Source organism: Propithecus coquereli, unplaced genomic scaffold, assembly GCF_000956105.1.
Source record: "Propithecus coquereli isolate 6110/MARCELLA unplaced genomic scaffold, Pcoq_1.0 Scaffold372, whole genome shotgun sequence".
NCBI classification, from domain to species: Eukaryota; Metazoa; Chordata; class Mammalia; order Primates; family Indriidae; genus Propithecus; species Propithecus coquereli.
The window spans coordinates 1,489,746-1,500,953 of record NW_012149419.1 but is presented as its reverse complement, the minus strand read 5'-3'; the positions used below and the strand labels follow the sequence as shown (position 1 = coordinate 1,500,953).

Sequence of the window (11,208 nt, the reverse complement as noted above, 5' to 3'; positions counted from 1 at the left end):
CTGCCTCAGCCTCCTGAGGACTTGGGACTACAGGTGCCTGCACCACCACACACAGCTTTTCCCATTTTATTTTTAGAAAGGGGTTCATTGTTTTCCTCCCTTCTAGAATGACCCCATGTGGTCCTTTTCTCTGCCTCCCATAGGCTTCCCCACCCCCACCATTCCTCAAGGACAAGAGTTCTATATACTACCGCTTGTTTGTTTGTTTTAATGCAGAGTGACCTTGGCACATAGCCACTATAAGCAAAGTAACAAATAAACAAAACCGTTCCCATCTGGACAGACTTGAGCGCCACAAGTTCATGATTAGTATCACGGACTGGTGTGTGCTGTGGGTTTGAGTCTCAGGCTCAGTCCCACCTCTTTACTCGTTGTATTGGCTTGTGAAGGTTATCGGTTTATTTATTTCTCAGATGCTGAAAGATGATATCAGGACCTGCCTCAGTGCTCAGAAGCAGGACCGGCCTCGTGGAAATGCAACCTGTGCGGTCACACAGGGCCATGCTTGGTTTGACGCTCTGCCATCACTGTCTGGAAAGTTTTAATCCTTTCTGAGCAAGGGGCCCGCATTTTCGTTTTGCCTGGGATCTGCAGACTATGTGGCCGATCCTGCTCAGGAGGTCGCCAGACACTTACAATGAGACCTTATGATTCTTAGCCCAGGGCTCAACTGGCAGCAAGCGCTCAGTAACCAATAGGGAGGAGAGAAAGGGGAGAGGGGCCGGCAGTGCCAGTGGGCTCCTGTTTGCTTCAGGGGAGCCTGGGGCAGGGGGGCAGAGAGCACAGGGCTTGGATATTGGGAGGCCTGGCCCCTGACCCTGACTTGCCAAGTTCCTTTCTCCCCCTAGGTCTCACTTGCTTCTTTGAAACACAGGCCCCAGTCCCCACTCCAGAAGCCTACGGCAGGTGGCGATGTGAATGCTAAGGCCCTCTCTGGTCTGCTCTCTGCAGCATCTCCAACTGCCTGTGGAAATGGGGTGGAGGGGGTGGCGGGATGGAGGGAGGAGCAAGAGGGGAGGCCTGGTCCAGTGGCTCAGGAAGGAGGGTGGGCTTTTGGCCCCTGACAATGGCAGAAAACCCATCCACATGGACTCTGGCAGGAAAAGCCCCAGCTGAGGTGTGGGGACCTGGCTTCCAGCTCCATCTCTGTCACTTCCATGCTGAGTAACAGGTCACCCGGCCTCTGTTTCCTTTCCGATGTCCACAGTGAGGATTAGCGCTCTTCCCACCAGCAACATGGCCCCTGCGCTGGGTGGACGGTGCGCTTTGTGAGTGAGTGGGCGGCGGTATGGTGTGACGGTTCCGCAAGGCCTGGAGGCAGAGAGCCTCGTTCCAATCCAGCGCCACCGGCTGTGTAACCCGGGACAAGCTACTTCGCCTCTCCACACAGTTTCCTCATCTGTGAAGCAGAGATAGTCTTAATGACAGCAACTGCTCCCTGGGATGATGTGAGGATGAGGGCAGCAGTGTGCGGGCGGGGGGAGGGGGGGCTCGTGCTCCCAGCATGATGGCGGGAGTGCAGGTGGAGGCTAGGCCGGCAGTCCTCCCGTCCTGAGTCCATGCAAATCAGGAGACAAAGCACCTCTGTCCCTGGGAACGTCTCCAGCCAGTAAGCACCGAAGGCAGTTGCCTTGGGGAAGGTTAAGTGTGTGTGGCCTGGAGAAGCTGCCTGGGCTCCCAAGCGGGTCTGAGCTTCCATGTGCCCCCTCTGCACCGCCAGGCAGGGGGAGAGTGACACTTCCCTGGGCTGCAGTTTCTTATCTGTCCAACAAAGTTCTGGAAGAGAGTCTCCCAAGGCTCTTCCAGCCTTCTCGTTCTAGAGTTCTAGAAGGAAAGAAGAAAAAAAGGAAGCATGGGGAGGATTGATTAAGCAAAAGTATAAAATAATAAAGGTCAGTTTGTTTTTGGTGACCTGGCGTATTTTGGCTGTCTGCTCCCAGCCCCTGGCTCCCAGCCTAGTGTGTCCCTGCTCTTTCCCTCAGGTTTGTTTTTGTTTTTTGGTTTGGTTTGGGTCTTGGTATTTAAAATATATTTTAATGAAAACACATTCTCACCATCTTTATTTATTCATTTTTTTCAGACAGGGTCTCACTCTGTCACCCTGGCTGGAGTGAGTGCTGTGGCGTCAGCCTAGCTCACTGCAACCCCAAACTGGGCTCAAGCGATCCTCTTGCCTCAGCCTCCCAGAGTGCTAGGATTACAGGCATGCACCACCACGCCTGGCCTCACCATCTTTAAATAAAAACAATTTGCATTTTCAAATCTGAAGCTGCTCTGGCATTAGGACTTAACTGCTCTCTGCTCCACAGGTGTCCTGTGCCACTGCACTGCTGAGTCCCCAGGCTCCCGAGGGAGGGACGTGCTGACAGTCCCCCTCTGCTGGAAGTCCTTGCAGCAACTTCAGGGCCTTGATGCCTATCAAACGTTTAACCACTTTTAGTTTTGCATTCACTGAAGGGATATTTTTGTGAACTTGAGGCGTACGTGCTTTTTCTAATCCCAGCATATTTATTATGTCTTTCTTCCTAATATGGGTGTCTTTTTGTTCTGGTAGCAATATGGAGTTTGTGAGGGCTCTGTGGAACCTAATTTCCCTGATCTGCGGATGAAGGCTGAGACCTTTGTCTGGAATCCTTGACTTGGCAAATCTGTGGTGAGTCCAATCTGTCACAGTCTGTTGCCTGCCTGAGGACCTCTGAACTATGGAGCCCAAAATCCCTGCCCTAAGTGCGGTGATTGTCTCTTTAGAGGCAGCACCTGATAAATATTCAGCCTGAACTTTCTCAAGTCCTGTCCTCAGGGTAGGAGCTCTATCACCATAGTAAGAGTGACCACCTGTTCTTTTCTTTCTCAGGGACCTTTGCACAGTAAGCCTACCTTTTAGGAGAATTGTGAGCAAAGTTTTAAGCAGCAGCGATGTGGTGGAGGAGATTTTAGGGACAAAGAACCAAGGAGACTTCTCAGAGCTTCTGAAGTCTCCCCAGGAGGGTCACAGCTGGGGCTCCGCGTATGGGGTACCGCAGAGCTATGGAGCTGCAGCTGCTTTCCCAGTAAGAAGAGAGTGCTCTAAAGCCCCGGAGAGGAGGCACCTAGGTCTCCAGTGTGCTGTATCCTGGGGTTTGGAGAGCCTGTGACCCCCACATCCCCACAAAGGGACCCTGGGAGCCGCCAGGAGGCAGAGAGCCCGGGCAGGGTCAGATCAGTGGTGGCCTGTGGCTGTGCCAGGCAGTTATTCTCTTCTCTCATCTCAGCGCTGGTCTCCCAGGGGTGGTTGCGACCCAGAACACACACATGGAGGGACCATGAAACAGGTCCCTGGTTTTCCAGCTCCAGAGAGGAGAGAAGTGGGCGCGTGGTGGAGCCACGCCCTTGTGGGTCTTCAATGGCACAGTGAAAAAAGCAGGGGAGGGGAAGCCAGACAGACCTGGGTTCAGAGCCAGCTCTGACTTACCCTGTAACCTGAGGCAATAATTTCCCCTCTCTGAGCCTCAGTTTCCTAGGGGATTGAATGGGTCTAATACTACCCACCACATAGCACTGCAGTAAAGACCTAATAGGCTAATAACAGGGGCTTTGCACATGATGGCACTGAACAAATATTTGTTCTTGACCTGACTTCCTGACATCCCAGGAGAGGCGACCATCTCCTACCCCTTCCTCCCTAGCACAGTTTCAAAGGACTGGTTTTTCTGGGCAGGAAGGAGGACCTTCTCTGAGCAGGAAAGGATTAAAGGTTGGGCCTGGGATTCCAGTCTGGAGTTGCCCCCTTCTATCCAGCTGCCTGCATCCCTGAATTATTCATTTGCTGGCTCCTGGCCTGGCACAGGACCTAGAGGGTGCTGGGAGCCAGGCCTGGCCCAGGATCTTGCTGAGAGGAAGGCCGGCAGGCTGGGTGTGCCTACCGGCTTCACACTGGGGCATGCACGCCATGTGTCCCCTCCCAATTCTGAGAATGAGCACCCACATTCACAGGTATCACCTGTGCACAAAGTCTATGCGCAGACCACACATTTCCAAACCCCATCAGCACAGCAGATGCACACAGAGCAAGTGCACATCGAGATAAACAACGAAATTATCAGATGACACAGAGATAGAATTAGACCTCCTTCCGACAGCCAGGCACTCGGGCACAGTGTGCATGGAGGCTCCTGACACAAAGATACAGCCATAATGATGATTTTCATAATTAACGCATACTGAGCACTGACTATGTGCCAGGTATTGTTCTAAGCCTTTCCCAGAGAACTTTTTATTTAATTAGACAGCTACTGTTATTAACCCCATTTTACGGATGAGAAAACCGAGAGAAGGAGAATTAAAATAAGATGCCTGAGTCACACAAGTGACCTGGTGCAGACACATGCAGATATCCCGTCCCCTCGCTCCTCTCCCCCCGTTTGTTTACATAGATACATTCCCTGAGACGCAGCATTCTGCCAAATCCGGACCCGCACACACTGCGGGGAGCGCTGTTTGGGGCATCAGCGGCCAGAGACGCAAGAAATGGCCTGTTGGCGGAGGGGTTGGTAAGCTGCGACAAAGAGCCGACCAGTGAGGAGACTACCGGTTCCAAAGGTGGAGGCCGTGGTCCAAGCCTTTCGGAACCGGACCGGGGCGCGAAGCGTGGCGGGTGGCAACGTCGCCGGCTGCGGGGTGACCACCGCGAGCGCCGGTCTCGGTCTGCGCTCGGGGCCCGGCCCCGGTTCCCGCGGAGACACCGCGCCCCGCTCCGCCGGCCCACCCGGGCGCGCTCCGAGCTCTCGGCACCCCTTTTAATGGGGAACAGCAGACACCGGGCGGATCAACGTCATCTCTAATTCACGGGCCGGTCTTCGAGCCCTTTCAAACAAAGCCCACGGCGACTTCTCCGAAGGAAAGATCGCCGGGACTCGCTCACAGTCGCGGGTCCCGTAAGGGCCGGGGGCCGCCCGCCCGCAGTGCTGTGAGTGACCGGCGCGGCCGTTCCCGGCTATTTGCGCGGCAGCTGGTTGCGGAAGGAAGCCGGAGAGTCCGTGAACATCTTTCATTCTGGACGCGAGACTCGCACGCGGCCCCGGCAGCATTCGCGGAAGGAGCTGTGCCCTTCGGGTGGGAAGGGGTGGGGGGTCCTTGTCAAATTAAAAATAATGATAATGGTGAAACGAGAAGAAAAAGAAGAAAGGGGAACGGGCTCGAAGGAGCAGCCGCAGCAGCGAGGACGGAACCGGACCCGTCCCGGGAGCGTTTTCGGACTCTCGTCCTGGCGCCGCCCACCCGACGCGCCAACCTGCGTTTGCACCGGCAGCGGGTGACAAGTGCGAAAGGAGTTTATTTAGAGCCGGCGGTCCTGCGCGGACCTCTCTCTGCAGTTCGGGCCCCAAGAACAAAGGAACGAGGGAGGAAGGTGACCGGCCGGACGACGACGGGCACGTCCAAACGGATCTCCGTTTCCCCGGCTCACTCGTCCCGAGAGCGGACTTTCAATTTTTTATTTATAAGAGAAGGGAGCTTTTAAAGGGGAGCCCCCCGCCCCCAGCACCCATCACCCTGCTCCAGCGCGCCAGGGAAGCCGCTCCGCGAGCCCCAGGGCAGCGCGGCGGGGACGCCAGGTCCAGCCGGGACTGCCGGACCCGCCGGGCGCCGCTCCCTGCAGATTTCGGGGGAGGGGGCTGCGCCCCATTGTTCGCTCCGCGCCAATCAGGGCTGCCGCTTCCTCCCAGCCAATCCCCCTTCACCCCCGCCCTCCGGGCCACCCCGCCCAAGCGCCCCAGGCCCCGCACCGCCCCGCGTCCCCCCGGTGCTGGGGCAGCTCCGTGACGCCACAGGTCCCGCCCCCAGCTCCAGCCCTGCGAGTGCGTGCTGACGTCATGCTGCGTGCGGGCCGGTGCGGAATCGCCGCTCCAAGTCGGCCGGGCCGAGTTAGTTAGCACGAGCGGACGCTGGGCGCGCGCCCCTGGTCCTGCTGCCCTCCGCGCGCTTTGCGCACCTCTCCTTCCTGCATGGTGGATATCATTTCTCATTATTCTTTTCTGGGTGCTATGGGGGATCATTCCAAGAGTAAGTCTTCCTGCGTGCGGGTGTGTGTGCGTGTGCTTAATATGCGAGATCTCTAATGCAGAAGAATGTTTAGCGGATTCTACAAGTGGCTTCTATGTGACAGGATACTTTAGAAGAGAAAAAATAAAACGAATGCATTTCTCCTGCAGGACTGCTTATCCTTTGGAATGCCATTGTTTTATTTTATAAGTAAACACTGTTTCTCAAGCCGGCTCGGCTGACTTCAGGCTACGAAATCTGCCTCTGTTTTGCGCAAAGGCAATTAGGTTTGATTTAGGGGTGTGGGGTTTTTGTTTGCCTGTCTTTCGGTCTTTGAAAGCTAGGACGGTTCCTGCAGCCTGGTCTGGGACGGTTAAGCTAAGAAATGTCGGAGAGGATGAGCCGGACTCTGCCGAAAGCTGGTGTGCCCGTGTTGGCTGGGCGGTCGCCGAGTGGGAGTGTGCGGCGGCGACGCCGGACGGCCCGGTTCTGTGTGGGCGCCCAGGCTCCGCGGCGCCGGCCGGGGACTCGCTTCCTCTCACCTTCACGTTGGCTGTTAGTTACAGGACACGTCCGTAAAGTGACTGTGTTCAGTGAATGTAATTGCGAGGGTATTTGGGGGCGGGCGCAAGAGACAGCCCTGACAGGCTCAGGAGATTGTATCTTTTTCGTTTTCAATTGCCTGGGCCTTTGGAAGGCCCATCTCCTTGCCTTGCGCTGGCAATTCCTGGAAGAGCGAGCGAGCGAGCGCGCGGGCTGGGCGGGGGCTGGAGGGCCGGGCCGGGCCACCAGGCCTCACGCGGCCCGCGCCCTTCCCCGGCAGAAAAGCCCGGGACGGCCATGTGCGTGGGCTGCGGGAGTCAGATCCACGACCAGTTCATCCTGCGGGTGTCGCCCGACCTCGAGTGGCACGCTGCCTGCCTCAAGTGCGCCGAGTGCAGCCAGTACTTGGACGAGACCTGCACGTGCTTCGTGAGAGACGGGAAGACCTACTGCAAGCGGGACTACGTCAGGTGAGGCCGGCGGGAACCGGGCTGGCTGCCGCCCGCGGGGCCTGGGCTCGGGCCCTGCGGGGCGTCCGCGCCCCTCTGCCCGCCGGGGGACGGCCGCCTGCGCCCGGACGCGTGCCGCGGCGCGCCTCCTGGCCTGGGAAGGCCCCGCGGGCGGGCCACCGCCGCCTCCGAGGGGGCCACCGAGCGTCCTGCGAGCGCGCGCCAGCGGCGGTGGGGCGAGGGCGGCCGCGGGCCCCCGCCGACGCCGCCCGCGCCTTGGGCCCGCAGGCTGTTCGGCATCAAGTGCGCCAAGTGCCAGGTGGGCTTCGGCAGCAGCGACCTGGTGATGCGGGCGCGGGACAGCGTGTACCACATCGAGTGCTTCCGATGCTCCGTGTGCAGCCGCCAGCTGCTGCCTGGGGACGAATTCTCGCTGCGGGAGCACGAGCTGCTCTGCCGCGCCGACCACGGCCTCCTGCTCGAGCGCGCCGCCGCCGGCAGCCCGCGCAGCCCCGGCCCGCTCCCCGGCGCCCGCGGCCTGCATCTGCCAGGTAAGCCGCGCCGGGAGCGGTGTGTGCGCGTGCAGGGTGCTTGTGTTCCTAGGAAGTTGTCACCTAAGTGCTGTCCGTCTTCTGGGATGGTGGTTTTCCTTTTGAGTGAACTGTGTGCTAAGGACGCAGCTGTGTGCTCGCGTGTGCGGGGAACAAATTGTGAGCGTGTGAGCTGGGGGAACTGTGCACAGTTGTGTTCTCCGTACCCGGGAATACGCGGGACGCCGTGCAGGGAGCAGCAGGGTGAATGACAACAGGAAATCTTACGTGGTGCTTGTCTGGGGGCTTGCATTCAGAATTTCTTCGGTGAGTGTGTGTGATTGTCACTGGGAAAGGCAGGTTTGCCCGGGGGCATGTACACGAGTAACAGCTCCCGGCTGGGAGCGGGGCGGGGGCTCAGCAGCCGGCGAAAATGGCCGTGAAAGCCCACAGCCCAGCAAAGAGGGCTGTCTGTGTTGCCCAGGTTGGTGAACAACTTAGCCAGATTCTCCTGGGGGGTGAAGTGTAAAGACGTCGTGGACTTTGGTGTCATTGAAAACACCTCATTTGGATGTTCTGTGTCCTGACCAGGAGTTGTCCCGAGATGGGGTCTGAATGTGTAGCCACAGGCAGATGGGGGTGGTGAGAAAGAGGTACCTCAGCGCCAGGCCTGCGGGTCCCCCAGGCAGCCATGGCCTGCAGCACAGATGTGCAGACCGCGCTGAGCCTCCGGGTGCCGCGTGGCCTTGCCGCCCCTTCTCTTCTCTGGCTCTCCATTTCCTCCCCATAGAATGAGGAAATTGGGCTGGATGGGCTATTTGTAAATATTTGTCCGGACCTAGGTTGCCTGCAGGGAGACAGAAGTCCAAACAGCTCAGCATATATCTGCAAGTGTGCAGACCAGGTTTGGGTGGGGTTGTGGAACAGGGTGGAGGGGTGCACCCCTGTCTCAGATCTCAGAGGCGCTCTTCTTGTTGCCGCCTGTGGGCTGTAGGGATCACGCGCTGTTCCCCAGGGGTGGAGGGAACCCGAGGTCAGGCAGGAGAGTGCGGCTGCTGGACTGGGAAGCCTGGAGCCTGAGGGGCCTGGAGACCGGGGAGAGGCCCGAGGGGCGTTAGGAAGGAGCTGTTCGGGCCCTGGAGGCCGGTCCGAGCGCCCGGCCGCGTCTCCGCACTGTCGGAGCGGGCTCTGAACCAGGGGAATGGCCCTCGCAGGCCCCGGGAGCGGGCTGTAGGTCCGCGGTGCCCCGCAGCGCCGCTCCCAGGGTCCGCATCGGCGTCTTCACCGCCCAGAGTCCGGGGCGCGCCTCCTTCCTCTTCCTCTGAAACTCGGACTTCTTCCGGAGGGCTCCGCTCGCCGCGCCGCCCCGCCGGCCGCCCCTGTCCCGCAGCGGCCTGTCGCGGGGCTCCCAAGACCAGCCTGAGCTCCGGAGAGGTCGCTGCGGGCAGCCCGGCCCTGCGGCGGTCGAAAGGACGAAATGCACAGCGCCCTCCGGGTGCGGCGAACGGATGGAGAAAGAGACTAATAGTAAAACGAAATAAGCCGGATAGAAGAGAAACGAAATCGGGCCCGGGAGGGCTCGGCCGCGCCGGGCGGGCGGGCGGGCGGTGGGCTGAGCTCCCCCTTCGCCCCTCCCTGTGCTCGCAGACCCCGGGGCGGCCCGGCAGCCCTCGCTGCGGCCGCACGTGCACAAGCAGGCGGAGAAGACGACCCGCGTGCGGACCGTGCTGAACGAGAAGCAGCTGCACACGCTGCGGACCTGCTACGCCGCCAACCCGCGGCCGGACGCGCTCATGAAGGAGCAGCTGGTGGAGATGACCGGCCTGAGCCCGAGGGTCATCCGCGTCTGGTTCCAGAACAAGCGCTGCAAGGACAAGAAAAAATCCATTCTCATGAAGCAGCTGCAGCAGCAGCAGCACAACGACAAGACGGTGAGGAGCTGGTTGGGTGGGCCCGCGGGTTCCGCCCGCAGTACCTGCGCGTCGTTTTCTGGGCGCGCTCTGGGGACGTCCAGGAGAACTGGACTCTCCAAATAGCTTGTGTTTTTACCTTCGGAGCAAGGCTTGTCTCGAGGTTTAAGGCTTCCTAATTATTTCGTATGATGCCGGGTCCTCTCCTCGTCCGAGTGGCAGCCCCAAGTTGGGGGTCCCGGCACAGGAGGAGCCCAGGGCAGATGGATGGTCGTGTGCTGTGTCCGCAGGTTGTGTCCTCTTAGTGTACCTGGCCAGGGAGGGGAGCGTGGGCCTCGCCTCCCCTTCCTGGGTAGTTGGCTCCCAGCACCGGGGCTGGCCCATGGTGGGGTCTGCAGACCCCAGCAGATCCTCAGTCGAGGAGCAGGGCTCTTCTGAGCGTGCACCGCCCCCCAAACCAGTACAGGCCCCAGATCGTACTCCAGTGCCTGGAGCCCCAGTCTCGAAGAGGCATGAAAGGCAAGACCTAACTCGACTAACTCGAAGGCCGCCGCCTTCTGCTTGCCCCACAGAGCCTCCAGGGACTGACCGGGACGCCTCTGGTGGCGGGAAGCCCCATCCGCCACGAGAGCGCCGTGCAGGGCAGCGCAGTCGAGGTACAGACGTACCAGCCACCGTGGAAAGCGCTTAGCGAGTTCGCCCTCCAGAGTGACCTGGACCAACCCGCCTTCCAGCAGCTGGTGAGGCCCTGCTACGCACCCTGGCCGCAGGGCTCTGGAGGTTGAGGATTTAGCCACTTAGCCAAGGCGGGAAGGAGGGGGGTTTGCTTGAGATGAGCGCAGGGGACGGCCCTGGGCGATGGGGGAGGGGGAGAGTGGCGGGGCGAGCAACCTCACCCTGAAACAAGGTCTCCCTGGATTAAAGTGAGCACGCCAGAGGTCGTGGGATTAAGCAGCCGCACCCCCGCGCTAATCCCCCTGCCTGCGCCTGGGGACCTGGCCTCCCTCTCTGCAGGGCCTGCTCCCAGCCGGCGGCGGGTCTCCAAGGGACACTGCCCAACTTGGAGCACGAGGCCCTGGAACGGTGGCGGTGGCTCGGGGCGTGTTCATGCGCTGCTTCCTGGTGTTTCCGTCGCGCAGGTCTCCTTCTCCGAGTCCGGCTCCCTCGGCAATTCCTCCGGCAGCGACGTGACCTCCCTGTCCTCGCAGCTCCCGGACACCCCCAACAGTATGGTGCCGAGTCCCGTGGAGACGTGAGGGGACCCTTGCCTGCCAGCCCGCGGACCTCGCATGCTCCCTGCATGAGACTCACCCACGCTCAGGCCGTGCCCGCCCGGGCGGGAGCTTTCCCGCCTATGTAATCGTTACTGCTATTTAAAGAGAGAGGACCAAGGGAAATGGTCAGGACAGCCACGGCCCCGGGCCGGGACGCAAGCTGCTGTCACCGGACTGGAGACCCCTCCTCCGAGGACTTTTATTTTTCCAAAACCAGAAGCCGGGGTTCGCTAGGGTCAGCTCTGCCCGTCCTCCCTTCCCGCACCGCCCACGCGGGCTCCCGCGGCCTCCCCGGCGCTGGCGGGACGTGGAGGGACGACCGAGGAGCAGACGCGACTCCCCAAAGCGCATGGTTGCTGCGAAAAGGTAGAACGAGACTTTCCTTGAAAATGTTTTAAATTATCATTCGACGGAGGACAGTGTGTGAGCCTTTGCCGAACAAACGTAAGTTATTGTTATTTATTGTGAGAACAGCCGGTTCACA

General features: G+C 59.8%; 1 protein-coding gene across 1 annotated transcript; it reads left to right on the top strand.

The window, feature by feature from the left end:
• The first annotated feature begins 5,830 nt into the window (after positions 1–5,830).
• On the top strand, positions 5,831–10,983 carry ISL2 (ISL LIM homeobox 2). The gene is made up of 6 exons (XM_012651872.1): positions 5,831–6,039; positions 6,842–7,031; positions 7,299–7,561; positions 9,188–9,471; positions 10,023–10,190; positions 10,590–10,983. Exons 1-6 carry the CDS (start codon positions 5,982–5,984, stop codon positions 10,704–10,706), a joined length of 1,080 nt encoding a protein of 359 aa, XP_012507326.1. The 5' UTR covers positions 5,831–5,981; the 3' UTR covers positions 10,707–10,983.
• Positions 10,984–11,208: the final 225 nt, after the last annotated feature.

Excerpts from the sequence above, each read along its gene's own strand:
- ISL2 (XM_012651872.1), top strand. The coding sequence starts at position 5,982 with ATGGTGGATATCATTTCTCATTATTCTTTTCTGGGTGCTATGGGGGAT. Across the intron at positions 6,040-6,841 it reads TATGGGGGATCATTCCAAGA|AAAAGCCCGGGACGGCCATG; the intron begins GTAAGTCTTCCT and ends CTTCCCCGGCAG. Across the intron at positions 9,472-10,022 it reads AGCAGCACAACGACAAGACG|AGCCTCCAGGGACTGACCGG; the intron begins GTGAGGAGCTGG and ends CTTGCCCCACAG.